Source organism: Ambystoma mexicanum, chromosome 6q, assembly GCF_040938575.1.
Source record: "Ambystoma mexicanum isolate Mex_15411 chromosome 6q, UKY_AmexF1_1, whole genome shotgun sequence".
NCBI lineage: Eukaryota > Metazoa > Chordata > Amphibia > Caudata > Ambystomatidae > Ambystoma > Ambystoma mexicanum.
In genome coordinates, this window is record NC_090937.1 from 30702839 (window position 1) to 30726974 (window position 24136).

At 45.0% G+C, this 24136-nt stretch overlaps 1 protein-coding gene across 5 annotated transcripts in view; it reads right to left on the reverse strand.

Moving 5' to 3' along the window:
• WDFY3 (WD repeat and FYVE domain containing 3) overlaps positions 1-24136 on the reverse strand; it is a 2538776-nt gene that overhangs the window by 850947 nt on the left and 1663693 nt on the right. For all 5 annotated transcript variants that reach the window (XM_069630405.1, XM_069630406.1, XM_069630403.1 and 2 more), the window contains one exon: positions 193-270. In XM_069630405.1, the coding sequence (XP_069486506.1) occupies positions 193-270 (78 nt within the window). The remainder of the gene's footprint in view (positions 1-192; positions 271-24136) is intronic.

Genomic DNA, 24136 nt, shown 5'->3' on the forward strand with positions numbered 1-24136 from the left:
TGAAATGGCTAATTGCTGCTACTAGCCGTCATACATACACATCAGCTTCACTGGTAGGACTTGCCACAGCATACTAGGACCCAAGAACCTTTATATTAACTGATTCAGTTGAAAGAGCTCAAAATGTTTTACAGTTTACAGATGCATTTCCCATACAATACGAACAACAATTTCAGTTTCACCCAGACTTACCTCCTGGTGCTCTTTGTACTGCATGTCCACCAAATCTCGAACCACAGCAATGTGAGTAAACATCCACTGGGAAATTTCCTATGAAAAGCAAGAAAATTGTTACTTTAAAATATGTTCAAAGGTGAAAAAGCACTGATATAAGAGCATGTATAGGTGAAATATTCATTTTGAAAACACAATGGATTAAAATGTTGCAATAAACAGGGTTTTGGCGCAATGTTTCGGCATTTTATAGAAGTGTCGAAACCACTGGATTTTTTTCTGAAAGGGGAAACGGTATATTTTGAAAGAAGAAAAAAGAAAAGAACAGCTATAATGAAAATTGCTCTCTTGCTATATCAGCAAATACTTTGGTCATGTATCAGTGCTTTCCCATATCCTAACGGGTTGCACCCCGAATAAAGCAGGACATGATGAACCATATATTGAACTGTAGATATCATAACTTCTCAGGACAACAATTTCACCCAGATTTAACTCTTTCAGGAAACTGATCACTTTGGCGGTTAAGAAGGTTTCATTTCCTGATGCAAGTCTTTCCCAAAACAAAACAGAGTTAAAAGACCTCACGCCATGAACAAATCTTTGAGATCTTTGCACTCTCAGATTCCATGTCCCTTTACATTTTGACAAAAGATGTTGAGTTGTTTGTCTTTCTAATTCATCACATTTGTCACATATATCTGTGGCATATTTTTCTTTATCTCTGATGTGTAGCATTTCTAAGGTAGATAAAAGGTAGATAAAAGATTTAATCTGACTCTTAAGAATTCAAGTCTCGATGCTGGATGGATGATTTCTTTAAATAAGATAAGGACGACCTGGGTTTATCTGTTGGCGTAAGAGACAATGATATTTTTGCTAGTCTAATTTTTTCTATGGTCCTTATCCAATCCATTATTTTCATGGATTCTTTTATTTGTGCTGGATTTTAGATCATGATTTCTATTGTACAGTCTGATTGAACTAGAATTTTATTACACTTAGATCTTAATTTGTTCAAAAACAGATTTTCTGTTTTATACATTAATAATGCCACGTCCTCATAAAGAGAGGATTTCAGAGGATCAAGGATTAGCCTGTACATAGATACCCATTTCCATTCCAACCATGCCAGCAAAGAGGTAAGACCCAGTTCATATCTTATAGAAACTATGGGAGTACAATTGGGAAGTGTGAGAGTTCTCTTCCAAATCTTAGCTTCAATTTTGTCCCAAGTCTATATCGAAGGATTGGGGGTTAGAATCTAGACCAAAAAAGATAATCGGCACTACTTTTCCAATGTAAACCTTTAATACGGGCAGAATGGAGAATTTAGAGTATTGCGAACAGATCTTCATTTGTGACCCCATATTTATAATCTTTAGATCTAAGATTGAGAGTAGATGGTTTTCTGTCGGGAAAGCTCTAATCTGTGAACCCAGATAAGTAACCTCGTTAGTGATTGAAATTGGTAATTTATACATTTGCAAGGTAACGGATTTTGTTGCCCTCATAGGATGTTTGAATATGATTATTTTAGATTTATTTGGATTGATTTTCAAATTGTTTTGTGAAGCATATTCAGATAGGGCGGTCAATAGGCGCTGTAGTCCAACTTGTGCATGATCTAAAACCACAATGTCGTCAGCATATGCCAACCAATTTATTTTAATATTGCCGACTTTTGGGCTAATCAAACCAATCTCTTTCAACCACTGATACAGGTCTGATAGAATGAAAAGATAAGGCACAATCAATTTCTGACATCGTTGACGCACTCCTCTTTCAATAATAATGGGTTCGGATAAATTCCCCAATCTGGACATTACTACTCTCATAGATGAGTTTTTTCGGAGTTCTATTCTTTTTCAATTTCTTCCATAGTAAATTTCTATTGATGGTATCGAAGACCTGGATTAAGTCTACCCAGGCTCCGAAAAGCGGGGTACCACCCTTTATAAGGGACTCAGCACTAATGCAATTTAGGATTAAACTATTAAGAGAGGTGAATAATCCCCTCCTAAATCCAGTCTGCTGTTTTGGAATTATTCCTTTTAATTTTGTCCAGTTCTCCAGGACACCGAATACAAGTCCTGCAAAGATTTTTCCATCATCATCTAGGAGTGAAATTGGGCGATAGTTAGATGCTGCCAATCAAGCTCTTCTTTCATAGATCAGGATTATAATTGAAGTTCTCCATGACTCTGGAAGTTCTTCATCATATTCTTTTACATCTTTTGTTGTTTTTTAAGTAGGGCCTTCTGACATCTTTTAAGCCTTTTCTTGTTTTCGATTAATGCATCAAAAGAGTGTTTATGCATCGTGTGGTGTTTTGTAGTGCCGTTATTCGGGGGATTCCTATCCCACAAATATTTTTTAAACATTTTAAAAAAAGAAACCGATAAAACTACCAGGTTCGCAATATTGTGAAAGTTGTTTATCGGTCAGACCTTTCATAGTATTATCCAGTTCGCTAGTAAGAGTTCGCCCTCCTTCCCAGCGGTATTTAAAGACAATTCTTGGGTATAGATGGATACATGATGGTTGTGATAAAAGCTCAAAATAGCTTTGGATTTCCCTTAGAGAGATTACAATTTACACAATTGCCAGAGATTTTTTGTTGATAAAAAGACAGTTAATCGTTGAGTAAGGCACTCCTCTTCCCCAAGGGCGGGCACTCGGGATGTCACCCTTGATATTTCCATTTAGCATACACAAATCCCACTCCCGCATGAAATTACTCCAAATGTAACCATTTCTGTTTTTATATTTTCATTTGTCAGAAGTTGTAGATCTGGATGTGATACATTGGGAATTTAAATCACCCACTATTATAATTTCATCTGATGGAAATCGAGACAAGCACTCTACTTGGTGGTCTGAGTGATTTTGCAGAAACTCAATTAATGGAAATGCCAGGGGGTTCCAATACCCATTGAATACTATCCAATTAGGCCCAATCTCAATCCCACTTCTTTTCACTCTGACCACCAGAATACCCCGAGTATCATCTGAGAGCAATTTTGAAAAATCTAATTCCTGCATGCAATCAAAAGGCCTCCACTTGGTAGGCCCACACCAGAACCTACTGCCGGCTGATGAAAAACAGAAACGATCTATACCCAATGCAGATAGTAGCCATGTTTCGTGGAACAATACAAGGTCAACATTTTGAAAGAATAGCATTTTCTGGATTCCTACACAGAAGGAGCTATACCCTCCTGTGTTGCATTATACAGTTCTAATCACATGATGGACTAGAATTTATGTTGGGGAATACCCATTTAAGGAATATTTGAGATATGATTTCTGGTACCATCTCCCACATATTTGAGGGTGAAGTGGCGTGCCTCTCATTACTCTGCTGTATTAGATTTGGATCCTGACTTGATAGGTTTGAGGAGGGTATTTCATCTGTTTGTGGGAATTCTTTTGATACCAAGATACCTCTCCTCTCCCATTCTTCTTTTGCTACCAGAATCGTCTCCAGTCCCATTCTTGACTTCAAGGCCAGTTCCGCAATGTTTGTATTATTGGGACTATGTGAGAAACTCACACAATCTATATTGGATGATGAAAAATACTTTAGGACAGAGATGGACTTCTTCTGAGAGTATGCTTGCACGGTTTAGAGGTGATTGTCTATTCTTATCCAAACTCTTTCTTTATAGAAATACTCTCAGCCCAGAGGGCTGCTCCTGATGTTTCATAATTATTTGCATGGAACCATAGTCCTTACCAGTCGGCATCGTATTAGAAATTACTCTATTTTTTCAATTTCTATTGACCAATCCCCTGGGCTTCTGTTTGAGTGGAGACAATTTGTCTCTACCTGCTGCAATTTGTTGATCCTCTCCAACTTGCTTATTCAGGTAAACTTTCAAACTTCTCTTTTTCCCGTACTTCCGGATCAATATCCCCAGAGCTCTTCATCTCTCCTTTTTGACGGGCTTTGAGGAAGATCGTAGCAATTTTCCGCTCTAAACTCATCAATTTGGTTTTCTGTTTCTGGTTCAAGAAGATCAGTGTAATCTTCCTAGGTGGCTGAATTGACTCTGTTTGGCTCCCCACTGTAGCTTTTGTTACTTCTGGAGAATTCATTGGGATCTCCCTCATTGGTTCTCTATCTTTAATATTCCTTTTCAGATTTTTCTCTTTCCCGAGATTAGATCCCTTTGTTTTCTATCTTTTTAACATCGTCATTCGCTCCTTTAACATTTTTGATGAAGCAATTGGTATCGATGCTTTGGTTTTCTTCTTTCATTTGGTTTGTTTATTCATTTCCATGAGTGGGATTTCTTTTTGATCTTTGTTAATTTTTTTCCACCGATTTTTTGTTTTTCCATTTGATTTATTTTTCTGTTTCTCTCCCACTTTCTCTGGAGCTGGCGTTTCATTCATTATAGAAATTTCATCTATAGCTACTGGGATATCCTCTTGCTCTGCCATTTGTGCCAGACGTATACATTCTTCCATTACTGATGTTGACAAGGGAGTGTCATCCGCATTGGCATTAATAGGGCTAGTTATTGGTCGAAGCGAGCAGCTAGGGCATCTACCTTGTGGAATCCCTTTCATACCTTCTTCCAGTTTCGAAGTCGGAATTGTTAGTTCATCCTTTGCCCCATTCCATTGTTCCGTTAAAGAGTCTATTTTATCCATTTGGGCCTTGGAGATTGAGCGGAATTCCCCCATTGTTTCCTCCACTGAGTCATTGGCTGCTGACTTTAATTCAACCATAGTTGTCTCATTTATTTCCAGGTCTTTTGTAATATCTAGAATGATTCCAGAGTGCTGTTGCACTTCTAATTTCAAATTTTCAAACACTTTGACTAAAGAGCTTAGTACGAAATTTAAAGCCATTATTGTTGGGGGGCATAATGCCTGTGCTTTATTTGACTCTGATAGTCTATCTTTCGGGGGTAGGCCCGTATTTCTCAGTGGTGGTTTGAGTCGGGAGCCTTTCGCGCCCTTTAAGTTCTCCCATGGCGCCGATATAACATTAAGTTCATATGATGAATCAGCAGGGATATGATTATCCACCTCTAGAATATCCTCATCGAGCATGTCCATGTTCTTAGTGGCTTGCTCTATTTGGTCTTCTGATCTCCAAGATCTTCCATGTTCACTACTTAGCTGACCAACCCAACTTGACCAGTTGATCCCGTTGGAAAATTATCTCCAATGGCATTCTTCATTGTGGTGGCGGTTAATGTGTAATTTAGATTGGCTGTCAGTATGTCTCTTATGGGTTGGTAGACTGGCGTGGATTCCCCGATTTCCTTTAAATTCGCCACTGGGGTACCTTCCATACCTGAACTAGTAGGTTGTTGGGTGTCTATAGGAAAGACACTCTGAGGGGAATAAAACCTATAACCCCTGATATATATGGTCTAAAAATGGCTCTTTCCGTCATAGTAGAGTTTTCGTTGATGGTTGCTGAATAATCTAATTTAATGGAACTAGGATTGTTTTCTGGTATTGTGCTTCGCAGATAGTAAGATTTGGTCATTTTATTGGATATCCATTTAATATATTTAGGCTTTCAACTCAGAAATGCTGTTATGATTTACGTTATGACCACGATTAATTCAGATAGTTCTTTAACCTAGCACAATATGTGGGTCAAAGGCTCAGAGCCCACAGTCCCCCCTCTGTTGTGCTGACGTGTGGTCAGATAGTATATCGGGAGATGTATCTACTACAAAGCACAACCGGTGTCTGGTGTTTAGTGTCTTAGACACATTTTTGGGTCAAAGGCTTGCAAGGCCGCAATTCCTGAGCAGTTGGAATAACGTTCGTTAAAACACTGGTTTTAATTTCATTCGCACGGCCCGGCTATGTTGTCTTTTTGATTTAAAGCGCAAGCCGCAAGCCAGTATGTCGGATATTTAAAAGTTATCCTTCCATTCTTTTCTCCCTTTTCTTGAAATGTCGTTCTCAAAGTATCTAGCGTGTTACACAGCCACGCTTATGAGGAGCAAAAAGCAACATTCCCAAGCAAAAGCATGCAGTAAGCTTGAAGTCAAATACCTTAGTGCGGCCGTATTTCAGAGTCCACCTTCTCAGCACCTGACCGCACAAGTCTGCTGTGCTCGCCGTACTCGCACTGACCAGCACACACTGCTGCCACACTCCGCGGCCGAAATGTGTTTAGAAAGGAGATGCTGGGCTGCTTCTGCTCGGTTGGCTCCTCCCTTCTGATAATGGACACTGTGAAAAGACTCCACACCGCTCGTTCTCACTGACTGCAGCACACTCTGCTGCCACACTCCTTAGTAGTATCACCATTTTGGATAACGCCCCCTAGCCAATTAGGGATAAAAGGACCAGTGGTCCCAAATTTCACCTGTTTTTTTAGATTACCAAGCACGACAAGTTTATTTATTAGTATGTCAAGCGAAGGTCATGATGTTTATTTAATGTTTGGGTTCTGGTTACCTAAACATTTAAAAGCCATCTTAGACTAACTTATTGCAAGCCTTTGGTAGACTTGCCTCAGTTGATGAGGTTACTGCTGGCAGCGGAAATCAAGAAGACTTGTTCTAGTTAATGCGTAATCAGTTTCTCAAAATTCCCAAGGATTTTAGGGATAAACATTTTTCCCCCCAGATTCTGCAACCATAAAAGTATATTGCCTGCATGTGACGAAATAGAGTGGGTTTCCACTCTTACTTTAATGCCTGCACCATGCAAAGCATGTATTAGGAGGCAAGCCTATGTTTCAATCCTGAAGGTAAAAAAATAAATGAAGGAGGAGAGTGGTCAACCCTGTATAGTGCCAGAATTAACTTCTCATGACTTGTCTGGTCTTAACCCTCACCATTGGGGAGGTATATAATAAATTAATCCATATCAATAATCCTTTGTTCATGTTAAGGCAGTTTTTGTACCACACTCTGGTGAGGATCAACAGCAACTTAACCTAAGGGGCAAAGCTAAAACACCTGGCAATAAAGGGAATCCAAACCTCTCTTAACTGTGCGTAGCATAGTCAGAGAAACGATCGACATAGAGTACTTAGTCCACACACACACAAATCTAGAAGATGCACAACACTGATTTACTGAAAAGTATATACTGTAATAAAGTCACACATATAAAACTATCAGATCAAGTAAGTACTTCAGTCATAATACACATTATTAAAATGATACCAAGTATATTTAAAAACAGTAATGCCTATTCAAGGACTCTCCTAACTCCGATGTCTGTATATGGGTCTTTTGACAATGGCAAGTACCCAACATAATATAACAGGGGGCTTGAGAAATCTAGGATTCCATACAACATAGCAAGCAGGTAAGTATCTAGTATCCTGCACAACTAAGAGCAGTGTCCTAAAAACACATCCCAACTGTAGTGTACATGCACGGCCCTAGACCCGATGGTCAGCACCTAAAACATATGGCAGGGTGTGGGATTAAAATAGTTAACTGTTTTATACCAAGGAAAAGGATGTACAATCCCTGAGGCCTAAGACGCAATTCACAATAAAGTTAGGCCTTCTAGAGCCTGATAACCACATTAGTGCCCAGTTGCACAGGATAATACATTAAAGCCACGAAGAAGATTGGGCCATAGAAAACCTTATCAAAAGCTCCCAAGAATCAATAGACATTTTAGTAACAGATACCTTGCTGGCAAAAGGTAAAGGCGTTTCCACACTTCTGGCAATAAGTTTGACCTACCCCACAGGGGGAGATTTTCTGACCCGAAACAACCTGGCAAGTGTGGTTTTCAGGACCTGGTTCCTGGGCCAACGATGATCCCTGCGACAGAGAGTACAACAAAGGCTCTTTGTACGACATTTACCTTCAAGCCAGGAGTGAAAGATCCTGTGAAGAAGACTGCAGAATGAAGGGAGAACCTGAACAGAGGGCTTCTAGCAGTTGGGTGAACCAATGAAGAAAGGAGCGCAGTAGCAAATGGTCCTGGGATGGAGACAATGACTGCAATGGAGATGATGGCCGTCTGTCTGGCACCCTCAGACATCCCAAACCGCGGATCTAGCAGGGCGATGGACCCGTGCCCTGCCTTTGGACTCCTGCAGCATCCCACAGCCATGCAGAAGATCATTGCAGTAGACAGTGGAAGGCTGCAGTAAACCAGCCCTGAAATGGTTCCAAAATGATGGGCTCCATCCAGCAGATGTGGGGAGTCACCAGGAGTCTCCAAGAAATCCGGAACAGACTTTTAGAAGCAAAAAACCCAAACTGGGGTAGAGCCAAGGCACAGCACAAAGCAAGTACTGCCAAGTGAGGGCTTTAGAAGAAACCAAAATGGTGGGAATCAGCAGGAAATTGCCTACAGTGTGTCAGCTGACCGACTAGCCCCAAGATACAGCGGAACCAGCAAGCAGGAGATACCTGGAGGCAGGGCAGTATCTGAAGACCCCCGTGAAAAGGGCTTGCCACAGGCAGCCAGCCAATCACAAAAATGAGCTGGGGAAAAGGGTCAGATGACCAACCATACTGGTTGGTCACTGGGCTTGCCAATAGCCACAGCAATCCACCCCCCTCATACAGGAAGTGAGTGTGCTAGTCCAGGGGTATAAACTAGCCTAAACCAGTAACAACCAATATGGAGACTGTCATGATAGGCTCAAAAAGAACCCACATGATTAGTATGGCAGTTTTGAGCCTACCCCGTGGTCACATAGCCCTAGAAAACAAAATGGCTGGGAACAGAATTGGAAAAAACCCATTGGTACCCCAATGTCTACCAAAAAGGTACATTGTGGTACAGAGACCACCAACATATTTCCTAAACCCAAATCACATTGATACAATCACACTAGGGCAGAAGCAGGGTGGTTGAGAGGCACCCCTGGGACGGGGCACCTCTGGGCTGACCCAATACAATATACCCCTTTAGGAGAAGTCACTTTGGCCACCAAAAAGATATTGTCCCAAAAAAAAAAGACAGCGGGGGAAAGCAAAAAAGTGGAGGGCTCCCGAAAATGGCTATAGAATCCCCAAAATAGTAATTCTGGCTCAACAGTTCAATACTGTATTTAGCCAAAGGAGCATATAATCATTAATGTATTCATTCATTCATCTTTAGTCAAATAGACTATCCATTAAAGTAATAGCTCATATATAAACAGTATCACAATTCATAAAACATGTACAAAAATATTAAACATACAAATATAAAAATAACATGTGACCATAAATACATCAAGAATAGAATATACATCGTGAATATTATACCATAAATAATCTCAAATCAATAAAATACTTTCCATCCATCACTGCTTGCAATTCTCTGTTTCTCACAATATGTGCACCTCTAAAAAAACACAGTGTCCAAGTTTCCAAATGAGAGTCCCCTTTCAGTAGCAAACAATCAATTCCAGGCCACAGAGCCAAACACTTTAATTGTTTAATTGCAGAGGGGGATAGCTCAGGGGCAACGCGTTTGTCTTGGAAGCAAGACAAGGCAGGGCAACAGGTTTGAATCCTGATCCCGCAGTAGAAACCAATTTCTGGTATTACGCACGTTATAAAAGAACAATTATAATTTTAACAGCTCAATTTGAACTGTCATTTTTCAAGATTCAGCTATCAAATGGTGTAACAGACGTAGGTTTTGTGACCAATTTCTCCCTGGAACAAAGCCCAATTATTTGGGTGCGCTAATCAATGTATCACCTGTTTTAGCCTATTTGTTATGATGCTACTTAGGTTTTCAACTTCAGAGCTAAGCACAGAGAGTAGTCTATATGATTCACAGAATAATCAGTCTATTGCAGGCTTCGGTATTACAACAATGAATGATTCTATGATATTTCGAGCTAGAAGAGTCTTTTCGTGCAAAGCCGAATAGACCTTCAGACTTTTTTCCACCAGTGTATCCCTAGTTTGATAGCGGGAAGGCGTCTGCTCCTGGGGACTTTACGTTTGGCACTTTAGATATTACAGCTTTAATATCTTGCACAGTAACGGGCCAAGTCAATACCAATGATTGTTCCTCCATCTCATTAGATTTCTCTGCCCTCAAGTGTCTTCTATATCTTGGATAGATTGTGTAGGGCAATTGCTATAAAGATTTTGCATAATATTGCTTAAAGTTGTATTAATTTGTATATAGAATATATCCCCATTTTCTGTTCTCATTTCAGCTATATTCGTGTGTGGATGGTTGTGCTTTGTCACAGACGATCTTAAGAATTTGTGAATTTCCAAAAGCGTTCAAGGGTTTAAACAAACTATGCAGATGACTCAATGTTGGGATGTTCAGGTTGATAGGCAGATGCTCAATGTAACAGTGGCTGTAGTAGAGGGAAGGGGAACTAATGGGTGTTTTTCTCTAATCACTTGTGGGCTTCAACGTTCCTAGGAAAGGCACCCCCAAAATCCCAGTGTTGTCAGCTAGCATTTGGCAACCCATATCTAGTGCTAGCTGGTAACGAATGCCTAAAGGCAACCACTGTATCTATCTGGCTCCTACCAGCATTTTCTAGAGATACCCTATTCTAATACTGCCCAGGATTGTCAATGTGGCTTGATGGAAAAGTTCCAATCTCAGAGGCTCTGGTTCAGTCTCAATCACTCCCTTTTACTCCTCTCTCTGATCTTACTATCGCCTTCCTTTTTCCCCACCGTCTCCTCTCATTTTTTTTATTCCCTCTGGTCTTCACTAGGCCCCTCTTCTTGATCCACGACTTTCCACACTCTGTCTGCCTATCTCTCTCGCACAAATTCCCCCCTACACTTCGCCCTTTCCATCTCTATCTTTCTCACTCACACCTCTTGTCCTTACATTTGCAACCAGACTCTTGGCCTCATTATGAGGTCGGCAGTAACCCGCTGGTGTGACCGGCGGGTTTCTGGCGACCCTGCAGATCCGCCAACTGGCTTTCTGGTGCCACCCGGACATTACAAGTCCCAGCGGAGCGGGAAGTCAGGCGGCAGATCTTAAGTCCCCATTCCCATGGAGTTCAGCACAGTCGCTAATGGTGTCAGTGCTTCCATGGCAACTCTGCCTGCCGGGACGACTGAGCCCGGCAGGGTCACAACTGCTGGGCGCAGTGGCCCGGCAGGCAGACTCTTATTGTGGCGGCCCGGAAACAAGGGTGCAGGTACGCTTACCAGCACCCTTGTTTAAGGACCGCCACACTTGTAATGAGGCCCTCTGTTAGGGAGAATTCTCAGAGAAGTGCTAATTCCCTCCACCTTAGAGACCCCCAGCAACTTTGCTGGATTTTGAGGACTTGATTTTTTTAACCTGGAGAGAGTGAGGCTCTTTTTCCCACTCTCTCATGTATTTTAATGTGATTTTTTTGAACAGCGTTTTCTTTGGTTGTGAAATCTGACAAACTCCATAGGCATCATCTTTTACATTGTGTCACACAGCCCCTTCAGTTCAGTGAAACAGGGAAGTCTTCCAGATTTCCCAAAGGTTTAAATATCTTCTCTGGGATAAACTACTGTTTCCCAGAGCAGTAAAGTGAAATTGACTACTTTCATTTATAACTTTCTAGACCCAGCACATGCTATCTTACAGGGTGCTGGAGGTGTTACTTAGTTACTTAGTATCCCCTTTGTCTAGCTTCCCATGTAACATTTTAATATTACCCTTTCCTCAATGAATGGCTGGTGGCAGTGGCTTACTTTTAACTACCATGGTGTGCATTTATGGCAGGCTCTGTTCACAACTACAGTAAAGCACCCAAAGGTGCCATTTTTGTCAAAATAGCCCAGTCTTCTTTTTTTGCCATTTCTTTGTGGAAAGCGCCTTCCTGAGATTTACTCTGTGCGCCAAACCAGGTTTGGTCCCTTTGTACATTTTGCCTTTGGCGGGATTCACGAGTAAAGCCCGCCTCTGGCTCCAGGGTGTCTGGGGTGGGCAGGAAGTGAGGGAGGTGCCCGAAAATCCCTGTGCTTAGTCTCCTAGGAGACCCAAATGCACTCTGTAGTGATTGGCCGGCTGACTGTCTGGCAATGACAGCCACCCTGCGGCAGAGTCCACCACTGGATGAAGAAATCCAAAGAAGAACTTGGAAGAGACGCTTGCTGCAACTCCTGGACCGTTGGTTTGCCCGGTGAAGCCCTGCGGCTGTGCTGAAGCTCCAAGTTCGCCTTAACTAGAGAAGCCCTGCAAGGACGACTCCTCCCTTTGAGTTGGTGGGACCAATCAAAACCAAAGTAAGCCCGTCTGGACATGCTCTCGGAGCAGGCTGTATTTCCACTGCTGCTGCTGCTGGAACCAAAGTGCCAGGGAGAGGAACACCAGATTGTGTGTGTTGCCTGCAAGTCAGACCCAAGCACTAGGAAGATCCTCCAGGTTTCCATGGTGCAGGACTGACCAAGCCTGAGCCACAACAGATTGCTGGACTCCAGAAGCAAGGAAAGTCTGAAGTGGTATCCGAGAACCGCAGTGCTGCTATTTGCTGTCAGACGCGAGGAGCTGAAACACGGAAGGACCGATGAATTGAAGTTTGCCCGTACTATACCAGCTATTAGGTCTATTAGCTTAGCACGCTTTTCCTTGGTGAATTCACCCCCTGAACATTCAAGGACACGATCATTACATCAATCAGCCCTATTAATCAATATGTCTACAAACCTTAGCCAATATTCACCACTCCTCAAAGCCCTTGCTCTCCGCGATTCCGACCTCCCACCAAAGTGCACTACCAGCCTCCATTCGCAACTAACCAATACTTGACACCTAGCTCCCTCCCAGTGTTGCACCCTCTTGAGCTGCACCATAAAAACAGGAAAAGAAAAAACTCACAACATTAACAACCCTGTATGGGGTGAACATCAGGTCTGTCACCTGAAATAGGGCGTACACTCATAGTGCCCTTATAGTGGTGTTAATTTGGATTTCCAATCGGCTAAACACAACCTCTACAACTGCTTTGCTCTAAAATCCAGGATTCCTTTTACTGCTTGCCAATATAATCATCTCAGTTCATTTATAGTCGCCTGAAGTAGAGGCCTCTAAGGTCACGCTCCTCTCTTGTCGGCCCTGTGGCGGTCCCCCCTCCTGCTTTTCCTCGAGTGGGAATGGACCCAGGTAGACGTCAAAGGACCTTGGGAACTATCGTCTGGTAAGTACATATCCGCTTCCGGTATCTTAAGAGTCTCCAATGCCGCCCGGAGGGAAGTAAATTAGGGTTGGACTCCGTCCAGTTGAAACATGATGCAAAAAGGATATCCCCACCTGTGGCAAACCCCATTGTCTCCTCGCGAGTTGGTTAATGGTATCATGGGCAGAGGGACATTTCCATTAGATGAGCGAACCACGGTTGGCAGGCCCACATGGGGGCCCCCAGTATCATGGTAACTGTTCCTGGTGCATCTTATGCACTATCTTGTTGAGAAGGGGAGTCGGGGGGGGGGGGGGGGAAAGCATAGACAAATTTCCCAGACCATGTTATCCAGAGACTGTTCCCCTTGGGGCGGTTCTGGGGGTACCTGGAGGCGTAGTCTTGGCATTGGGTGTTCTCCTGAGTTACGAACAGGTCGATCTCTGGAAAGCCCCATTCTGCGAAGACGTCGGACACGATGTCGGCGTGCAGACGCCATTTGTAGTCTACGGGCAGAGGAAAATCTCTGCTGAGCACGTCTGCCAGAAGATTGAGTTCCCCTGGAACATGTTGGGGCAACAGAAACATCTTGTGTCTGAGAGCCCATATCCAAATGTTTTGGGACAGCTTGGATAGCCCTGGAGAGTGAGTGCCCCCCTGTTTGTTCAGGTAATACATGGCTGTAGTGCTGTCTGTTAGAATCAGCACTGTCTTCCCTTGTAGTTGCATCTGAAAGGTCTTTAGTGCCTTGAACACAGCTAATAGCTCTAGTAAATTTATATGGTTGGACGCTACTTGTGGGGACCACACTCCATGTGCTGTCTGCTGAAGCAGGTGAGCCCCCAACCCGTGTGAGATGCATCTGTCGTAAGAGTGGCTTCCGTCGCAGGGGTGGTGAAGGTTTTCCCCTTCAAGAGGTTTTCTCTTGACCACCACTGCAGAGAGAGACGAACGAGGGCTGGCGAGACAACTACGAGATCTTCCCATTGTCCACTGGCCGGACACCAGGGGCTGTTGAGCCACTCTTGCATGGGACGCATGCACAGCCGCGCATGGGCAACCAAATATATACACAACGCCATCATTCATAGCAAATGCATGGCTTTGCGCACCGTCACCTCCCGACTGGCCACATATTGAGGGATCTGAAAAAGCATGTTCCCAACCCTCTCGTTGGAGGGGAAGACGAGGCCGTCTTGAGTCCGGGTTAGAGCTCCCAGGAATAGTTTTATTTGACTAGGGACTAGCCTGGATTTCTTCTCGTTGATGGAGACCCCAGACTGAACAGAAGGTCTACGGTCTTTTGGGTGTTAAAAAAACATGTGTCGTACGAGTCCCCTGTTATGAGCCAGTCGTCGAGGTAAGGGTAAACCGGGACAGATAACCTGCGCAGGTGTGCTGCAGCTACTGCAAGGACCTTCGTAAACACCCTTGGCGCTGAGGCGATACTGAATGGGAGTACCTTGAGTTGGTAATGCCTGTCCTCTATCATGAACCTTAGATATTTCCTGTGCGCTGGCAACATTGAAATATGAAAGTATGCATCTTTCATGTCCAATGTTGCTATGTAGACCCCGTGTTTCAACAGTGGGATCACCTCCTGTAGCTTTACCATGCAAAACTTTGGAGGTTTTATGAACTTGTTCGTTGGGTGCAGGTCTAGAACAGGGCGCATGGTGAGGTCCTTTTTGGGTACAAGGAAGTACACTGAATAAATACCCTCATTTACCTGAAAAATAGGGATGGCTTCTATAGCGTCCTTTCCCAGCAGCGCTTCCACCTCTTGATTCAGGATCTCCAGATGGTCCGGTGAAAGGCGCCGTGAGCGTGGTGGTCTGAATTGTTGAGGTCTGGCGAATTCCACGCAGTACCCGTGGGCGACCGTCTTTATGACCCACTGGTCTGAAGATATCCCCCCTCCCATGCCGTGAGGAAAGATGCTAAGCGCCCCCCGACCACGGTGACATGGGAGGAGACCTGGATCTGATGGTCATTTCTGACCGGAGGCTGCGGCTCCTCTAGGATTGGGCTTTGCCACGTCGCTGACCCCTTGGTGGGTACTATGCAGGGCTTCCTGATGTTTGTCCAGCATTAAAGTTTCCTGTGCCATAGTTGTTCTGACTTGCACGGGACTGCCCTCGAAAGGACCGTCGAGAATTACTTCCTCTCTGGGTGGTTTGGGGGGAGGTCTTTGAGTAATTTGTTGCAGGGACTTAAGAGTCTCATGCTCTTTTTTGGTTGTTTCAAGGGCCTCATTGACCACCTTTCCGAAGAGGTTAGCTTCTTCAATTGGTTTATTGATGAGAGAGGCCTGTGTTTCAGGTTTAAACCCTGAGGTACAAAGCCAAGTGTGCCTCTTAAGTAAGGTTCATTGGGCCAGAGACCTGCCTGCTGTTTCAGCCGTGTCCAGAGTTATTACATTCTGGTGCACTTGCCTGCCTACGGCCACAATAGTGAGAAATTGGGACCTGATGGGCTCTGGGACCTCTTGGAGACCTTCTTTTACTAGTTCCATTGAGCGTCAGCATAACTCACCAGTACTGTAGTGTTATTCGCTATGCGCGTGGTATATGCGGCGGCCGAGGTAACCCGTTTACCTAGGGCATATACCCTCTTGGATTCTCTATCTGGAGGCGCCTCCCCCGTAGCAAGGGGTACTCCTGCCCGTTTCCGGGTTGTAGTTACTACCAGGGAATTGGGGGTGGTGTGCCCTTTAATGTATTGAGGGTCCGAAAGAGCTGGCCGAAATAACTTTTCTACTCTTGGGTTCACTGCCTGGGTTTGAGCTGGTGACACCAGGGAGGGAGCCAATCTTCTCTTAATAGAATTAAGGAGGGGAATGGCCTGGCTAGAGGGTGGTTTATCCTTAAGAATATCTTCTACAAAGTCCTGCTCAGGCACTGCCTCTTGAGCAGAGATTCGAAAATGCTCAGCTGCCTTCTTTAACATGGTATTGAAGGCCATTTGGTTGTCTACAGGCGAGGCCTGGCGAGCCGGGGTGGACGGAGGGGAATCCAGGCACAATGCATCAGTGTCCAGATCTTGTTGGGGGAGCGTCCATGGGTCTGTCCCCATTTGCTGGGTTTCTTCCCAATTGTCCGTGGCATCCGCCTGGTCCTCATTGTAATTCTGTAGGAAGGAAGGTTCTTCATCCTCACTGTAAATGTCCTGGTAAGTATCCATCTGGACGATGTCTTCATGATGGACGGGGACAGAGGGCAGAACTTCTTGGAAATGTGAAGCAGAGTGAAGATTAGGTTCTCCACAAGATCTTTTCGGGGAAGGCTGTTAAGAAAAATTGATAATTTTTCAAGACGGTCCATACACCCGTCAAATTTCTCTCTTGTCCATTTAGAGGACCCAGAAGGGCCTACGGGTGGAAAAGCGTCATCTTCCGCCCTTTAGCGCTGAAAATTGTCTCTCAGGGTGTTGGAAAGAAGCTCTCGACTGTCCTCGTAGATATCGTGAGAATCAGGGCACCATGGCATATCTAAAGATTTGTCCGCGGCCTGCCCCATGTTTTTCGGCGAACCAGGAATAAGCCGAATCGGTTTCAGTTAGTGGGTCCGAAGGGCTATCGGTAGACTTACCGCCTACCGCAACATTAGAGGGCCTAGCTGTCGGTTTTTCGCCTTGAGGCCTAGTCGTGATTTTTGGGCCTACCGATGCCTTTGGGACAGTCGTAGCGTCGGATTTCCGCGCTTCAACGTGTAAACCTGATTTAGTGGTAGCGCCCTTGTTTGTTTTGGAATGCCCAGCCGCAAGACGCTGCTGCGGATGCAGTGAAGGCTATTGATTTGAACAATCAGAGGAATCTGCCAAAATTTTCGACGGCCATGCTGGCGCTTTCACCTTTTTCGACGTACCCGTCGAGATAGGTGTAGGGGTTGTGTGTTTAATGTAATGCGCTTGTACGCCCCTGTTGCGTACGCCGCTGTCGCTGGGTGTTGTCCCTTTAGCGAGACCAGAGTCAGGCCTTAAAGGGTCGGGGACGGGCGTGGTGGACCTAGAAGTGTCCGCCTCGAGGTCTATCACATCCACAACGGATGTTTGGTCATCGGAGGTACCCCCGCCACTTTCGGTGGGTGTGGCGGTGGGGGAAGGGGGTTCCGCCCGCGACATACCATACGCGGCCCACCGTTTACACAGCACTCCTTAAGGGTCTTAGGCCGAAGGAGTTTACAAGCCGCACACCGCTTCTCGTCGTGATTTAAGGGGTGACGGGAGTTGCACGTCCTGTGTTCGTCCTTCCACGGGTATCTGACCATACACTTAGGGCAGAACCTAAAAGGAGTCCTTTCCATAGCAAAAGGGAAAGATGACCAGACCTAGAGGGTAAAGAGGGGGAAAGAGGAAAGACATAATGGAAATATGGCCACCCCGACCCCACTCTCCCTACTGTAAAGGCCGGCCAGAAGGCCCGGCCACGTGGATGCTTCAGCTGCGGATCTTAGGCGCTGAAATCCACCGCCGTAGACAAGTCCCCCGTAGTCTTCATCAAAGTTTTTCTTGGCGTTGAAATGACTTAAGGGGGAATAACCGACATGGGCCGACCAGTTATCTGTGCTGAAAAAAACAATCTGAGGGACCTCGGCGCGTGAGGGATTTTGGTTACACTACACGTCACGATAGGGATAGTGTTACAGACACGCCTATGCCGACGTCCCCTTTCGGTCCCCGAAAGACAAGATGCAATACTCTGCGGTTATCACTGGATGTTGGACCATATGCACAGCATGTGATTCTAAGCAGATTAACAAGCATCAGACACTTTTGTATCACCCCAGCTTTTTTGCACTAGGAAAATCTGGTTAACTGAATGACTGTGTGCTGCATTGTGTGCTCATTGAGGGCCGCTGACCCCACTCTCTCAATCATTCGAATAGCCGTAACTGCTCTCCATTGCAACCTTGATTGAGCTTTAACTAACCTCTCAGAGTTCCCTATTCACTATTACAAGGGTGGCCTCCTAAAATGTGTCCAACAAACCAGATTCAAGTAATCAATCTTAACAATTGGCACTTGGAAAATGGAATTGGACAATACTACTTGGGATGAGTTGGTTGAAACAGCGGCCGACAAGAACAACAATATATTCTGGTAGCTGGTGGCACACCACAACATAAATGAAAAGGGAATAGTCTAGAAACAACTGCCGCTAATCAATCAATGGTCAAGCATTTTGCTTCAAAATAGTTGCAGAAGAGACTTCCCTGAATAATATTGACAAAACAAAATGTAATGGGTTTTTACCAGGCAGGAGCATCAATCCTTATATTTTCTATCAAAGGTTAACAGGCACTACTACTAAACAAAAGACCAATCGCTGTCCTCGGCCAGATGGAATACCAGCAGATTTGTTTAGGGCGGAGAGCGAGCTGTAGGCCCCTGTCCTGACTTTTAGTTTTGGGGAGATAGCCAGGACTGAATTGATCCTGCAATCCTAGATATTAGCCCCAATTCAACCAATATTTAAGGGGGCTTGGATAACCCAGAATTATACGGAGCAATATCACTGCTTGACTCCCTTTGTGAAATATTTGGGCGTACCCTCCTTAGAAAATGAGATGAACTGGTAAGGAGTAAACACATTTAATCTGACATCCAATTGGTGTTTCGCCTCGGCGTGGGGACATGTGAACAAGCCCTGAATCTGCACCGATAGCAGCCAATTCATTGTATTTAAAGCGGGAACCTATTTATTTGGCCTTTATGGACCGCCTTTGACAAGGTTAATCAGCAAAAGCCGTGGCTCATGATCAGGTAATTTAACTGTCCACCTGAAAAACTGAACTTACTTATTATGCTCCACCAAGACACCAAACACCTGTGTGAGGAGTGGAGTCAAAGGACATTGCACACATTACTTTGGAGGTTAACTCAGTTGTCTGCCAGGGATGTGTTTTGGCTCCTTTGTTGTTTTCTTTGAATATAAAAATGGACTATAGGATACTTTAGTCAAGATTGGTGCAGAAGTACCCAAATTGGGGAGTACTGGTTTTCCTCTAATGGCTTATGCAGACTATACAGAATTTGCTTGCATGTCTTGTGCTTTACAAATTTTAATTACGGCATATACCGTTCTTCTGAATAATCTTGATACAAGTCAATGCGGGTAAGTCTGCAGTTATGCTTTGTCATGTTGGTAACTGGCGAATCAGGATTCCAAAGATGAGTAGCAATAACAATGTGATAGTACAAGTTTGGGAGGTCAATTATCCAGGTATATGTTTTTCATCAAAGATATCTGGGGACCATCACATTTGCAAACAAGTAAGCTGGTCCAAGCACGCACTTGGTGGGGCTGTTAAATTTATTAAGATGCACCTGGCTCCAACTCTAAACTGGATTACGAAAGTGTATAACATCAAAGTTAGTGCAGTTGCCAAATACAGGGCCACATTGTAGGGGTTCTCAAACATAGCAGATTTAGACGTTGTAGAAAATGACTGTAGAGGACTCACTCTTGGATGCACAGGGCTCCAATTCTTCGGTTTGGCCTGAACTACCCAAAAGGTTTGGTAGCAATAGCTGAGCAGCCAGGTTTAGTCTAGGCGGGACAAGGGCTGTAGGTAAGTACAAAGACCTCAGGAAACATCTATAGTCAAGAATACTCTTATACACTGTTTGATAAAAATTGTATTTATTATAAACACTAAGGCAGCTAACATAGTATTAGAATTACGGGTAATTAAAACGTATTCTATATATATCAGAAAAAAAAAATTCCCCGTACCAAGGTGCATATGATACATTACTCACCGTAATCGTATTTCTGATGCTTGTATCTGCTTAGATTCACATGCTGTGCATAGGCCAACATCTAGTGGAAGCTGCAGAGTATTACAGTTTGTTTTGCGAAACTCGAAAAAGGGCGTCGACACAGGGCGTGCCAGTAATACTATCCCTAGTGTGACGTCCACTGTACCCATGATCCCTCACGCATCTAGGACCCTCAGATTGTATTTATTCTAACATGAGGTAGCATGAGGAGTAGCGTGAGTACAGATAATCCAAGCAGATAGATATAAAGGTAAGACTACAAGCATCCATGCGCCTTCTCTTAGAGGGAGGAAGGGTGGGTCGCATGTGAATCTAAGCAGATACAAGCATCAGAAATACGATTACGGTGAGTAATGTATCCCTTCTGAGGCTTGTGGATTCTGCTTAGATCACATGCTGTGCATAGATTAGCGAGCAGTACCTGAAGAAGGAGGTGGGATGTGAGAAGGGTCATGAGCAAATAAATGTCTTAGAACCGCTTGTCCCACTTGTGTATCTGTCTTGGAATGAGTGTCAATGCAGTAGTGCTGAGTAAAAGTGTGAATAGAGCTCCAAGTGGTTGCTTTGCAAATGGTGTCAAGGGGTACATTTGCAATGAAAGCCAGAGTGGCCCCAATGCCTCTTGTAGAGTGGGCCCTAGGCGTGAAAAGCAGAGTTTTTTCAGAAAGTGAGTAACACAGCTGGATACAGTTAATAATCCACTTAGAGATGGCACCTTTAGAGACGCGATCCCCCTCTCTGTCTGTAGCTACGGAGACAAACAGCTGATCTGTTTTCCTTAGCGGTCTGGTCTTGTTTACATAGTAGAGGACCGCCCTACGCACATCTAGTGTGTGTAGTTTCACCTCAGCCGAGCTTTGTGGGTCTTGGAAGAAAGCTGGAAGCTCGATGGACTGGTTCACGTGGAATTTTGAAATAAACTTAGGTGAAAACCTAGGGTGTGTGCGTAAAACCAGTTTATCTTTATGGATAGTAAAGAAGGGATCTTGCACTGACAGAGCCTGAATTTCACTGACTCTTCTTATAGATGTAATTGCTACTAAGAAGGCCGTTTTGTAAGTCCGGTGTTTGAGACTGCTTTTGTGCATGGGCTCGAATGGGGGGCCCATGAGCTTAGAAAGCACCACGTTAAGGTCCCATCCTGGTGGTGGGTTTGAAATAGGAGGGTGAAGTCTCTTTACTCCTTCCATGAAGGCTTTAACTACTGGTACTTTCCACCACAAAACCAGTTCTGCGTCCAGCAGGTGGAGCATGTATTTAACAATAGTGGAAGGAGTGCAATCAACTGGGTTGATTTGTTTATTCTGGCACCAGATAACGAATCTCTTCCATTTGTCAAAGTAGCAGTGCCTTGTGTTAGGTTTTCTAGATTCCTTTAGGATGTCCATACACCTCTGTGGTAAATTGAGATGTCCGAACTCGATGAACTCAGGAGCCATGCTGCCAGGTTCATTGAGTTGGGTTGAGGATGCACTGTTTGACCTTGGTGCTGGGACAGTAGGTTGTACCAGCCCGGAAGTTTGATGGGTTTGCACACCGCCAATCTGCGTAAGTGTGGGAACCATGGTTGTCTTGCCCACATGGGAGCAACTAGGACGAGCGTCATCGATTCTCTGTTCATCTTGTTGACCACCTTCCTGATTAAAGGAGTTGGTGGAAAAGCTACGCAAACATCCATGACCAGTTCATCCACAGGACGTTCCCCTGGGAGTCTGGTTGGGGGAACCTGGATGCAAATGCTGGGCATTGTCTGTTTTCGCTTGTGGCGAACAGGTCTATAGTGGGGAAACCCCACTGAGAGAAGATATCTTCTATGACCTCTCTGTGTAGACACCATTCGTGTTCCTCTGGGAGGGGGTCTCTGCTCAGAGCATCCGCTAGGGAATTGAGATCCCCTGGAACATGTTGCGATGACAGGAAGATGTTCCATCTGAGCGCCCATATCCAGATTTTCTGGGCAAGCTTGGACAGATTTGGCGACCGAGTCCCTCCTTGCTTGTTCAGGTAGAACATGGCTGTGGTGCTGTCTGTCCGGATTTGCACTGACAGATTTAACAGGTAGGGCTCGAACGCTTGAAGTGCTCTGAATACTGCCAGAAGCTCTAACAGGTTGATGTGATTCTTGGCCACTGAGTGCGACCAGAGACCCTGAGCTGTGTGGTGGAGATGGTGAGCTCCCCACCCCGTCAGGCATGCATCGGTTGTGACTACCGCCTATATCTTAGGATCGTAAAAGGGTTTCCCCTTGGACAGATTCTCTCTTGTCCACCAGTGAAGGCTTTGTACAAGTGTTGGCGAAACGACCACTAGATCGTCCCACTGACCACTTGCCTGAGACCACTGTTTCGCCAACCATTCTTGCATGGGACGCATGTGCAGGCGCGCGTGGGGGACCAGGTAAATACATGACGCCATCATGCCCAGCAAACGCATTGCTTTGCGTACCGTTAACTGGCGACCGGACTGATATTGCGGAATTTGCAGCAGTATATTCCGAATTCTTTCCTCGGAAGGAAAGGTCAACCCCTCTTGAGTGTCTAGGATAGGTCCTAGGAACTGTTTGGATGTGCTTGGCACGAGACTTGACTTTTTCTCGTTTATTGAGAAACCCAATTCGAAAAGGAGGTCGATTGTCCTTTGAATGTTTTCTCTGCAAATTACTGGGGTCTCCCCCGTGATGAGCCAGTCGTCCAGGTAAGGGTACACCGGGATTGCCTCCCTGCGTAGGTGTGCTGCCGCCACCGCCAGTACCTTGGTGAATACCCTTAGAGCCGAAGCTATCCCGAAGGGCAGTACCTTGAACTGGTAGTCCCGACTGTCCACCTTGAAGAGCAAGTACTTTCTGTGCGCTGGGAACATGGAAATATGAAAATAGGCATCTTTCATGTCCAATGTTGCCATGTAATCCCCCTTTTTTAGGAGGGGGATTACCTCCTGGAGAGTAATCATGCAAAACTTTTGGGGCTTGACATACTTGTTTGCAGGCCGTAAGTCCAATACTGGGCGCATTGTCAAATCTTTTTTTGGCACAAGGAAGTAAATTGAATAAATACCCTTGTTTACCTGGTGTCCCGGGACGAGTTCTATCGCGCCCTTTGCTAGCAGATTGACGATCTCCTCGAGGAGGATCTTCTGGTGGTCCAAAGAATGTATTCTTTGTCGTGGAGGATGGTTTCGGGGACGCTCTAACAGTTCTATGCAGTACCCTGCGGATACTGTGGACAGCACCCATCTGTCTGATGTGATCCCTTCCCAAGCTTGGGTGAAGTTGGAAATGCGTCCCCCTACTGGGGTTGCGTGAGAAGGGACCCTGAACTGAGCGTCACTGTTTTGGTGGAGGCGTGCCACCTCCTCTAGTGGGGCTGCCTCTACCTTTCCCACGTCCTCTCTTATTACCCCTGCCGTAACCCTGGGTAGACTGTTCGTTATTATTGCTCCACGGTGTACCCTGCCCCTGGGAATAGTTAGATCCTCTCTGGGAATTTTGGCCGCGTGGGCGACGAAAATTGCCATTCCCTCTCTGATTAGGGGGTTTATTGGTTAGTTGGCCTAGGGATTTTAGTGTTTCATACTCGTCGTTGGCATTTTTCAGCGCGTCCTCGACCGCCTTACCAAACAACAGATCCGGCTCCACCGGTTTATCTAACAATGATGCTTGGGTTTCAGCCTTGAATGCAGACTGCCTTAACCAAGCGTGTCTCTTGATAACAGTTCCTTCTGCTATCAATCTGCCGGCGTTATCCGCGGCATCAAAGGTTGCCTTTAGAATGCAACCGGACACGGCTCTTCCCTCCGCCGAAACTCGTGCCAACTGGCTCTTTAAGGGTTCTGGGGCGGAGTCTATGAGTGCCGCGACTTCTTCCCATTGATGGCAGTTGTAGCTGGCCAACAGGGTGGTGGAGTTGGCAATCCTTGCCTGGTATGCGGAAGTGGAGGCAACTTTCCTGCCCAACCCATACAGTTTCTTGCTCTCCTTGTCGGGAGGAGGTTCGGACGATGACAAGGGTGTTCCAGCCCTCTTACGGGTGTTTGTAACAACTAGGGAGTCCGGCTTCAGATGCCCCTTATATACAGTGGGTCTGATTGGGCTGCCCTGAAAAGTTTCTCAATCCTGGGGTTCACTGCTCTGCTGAGGTT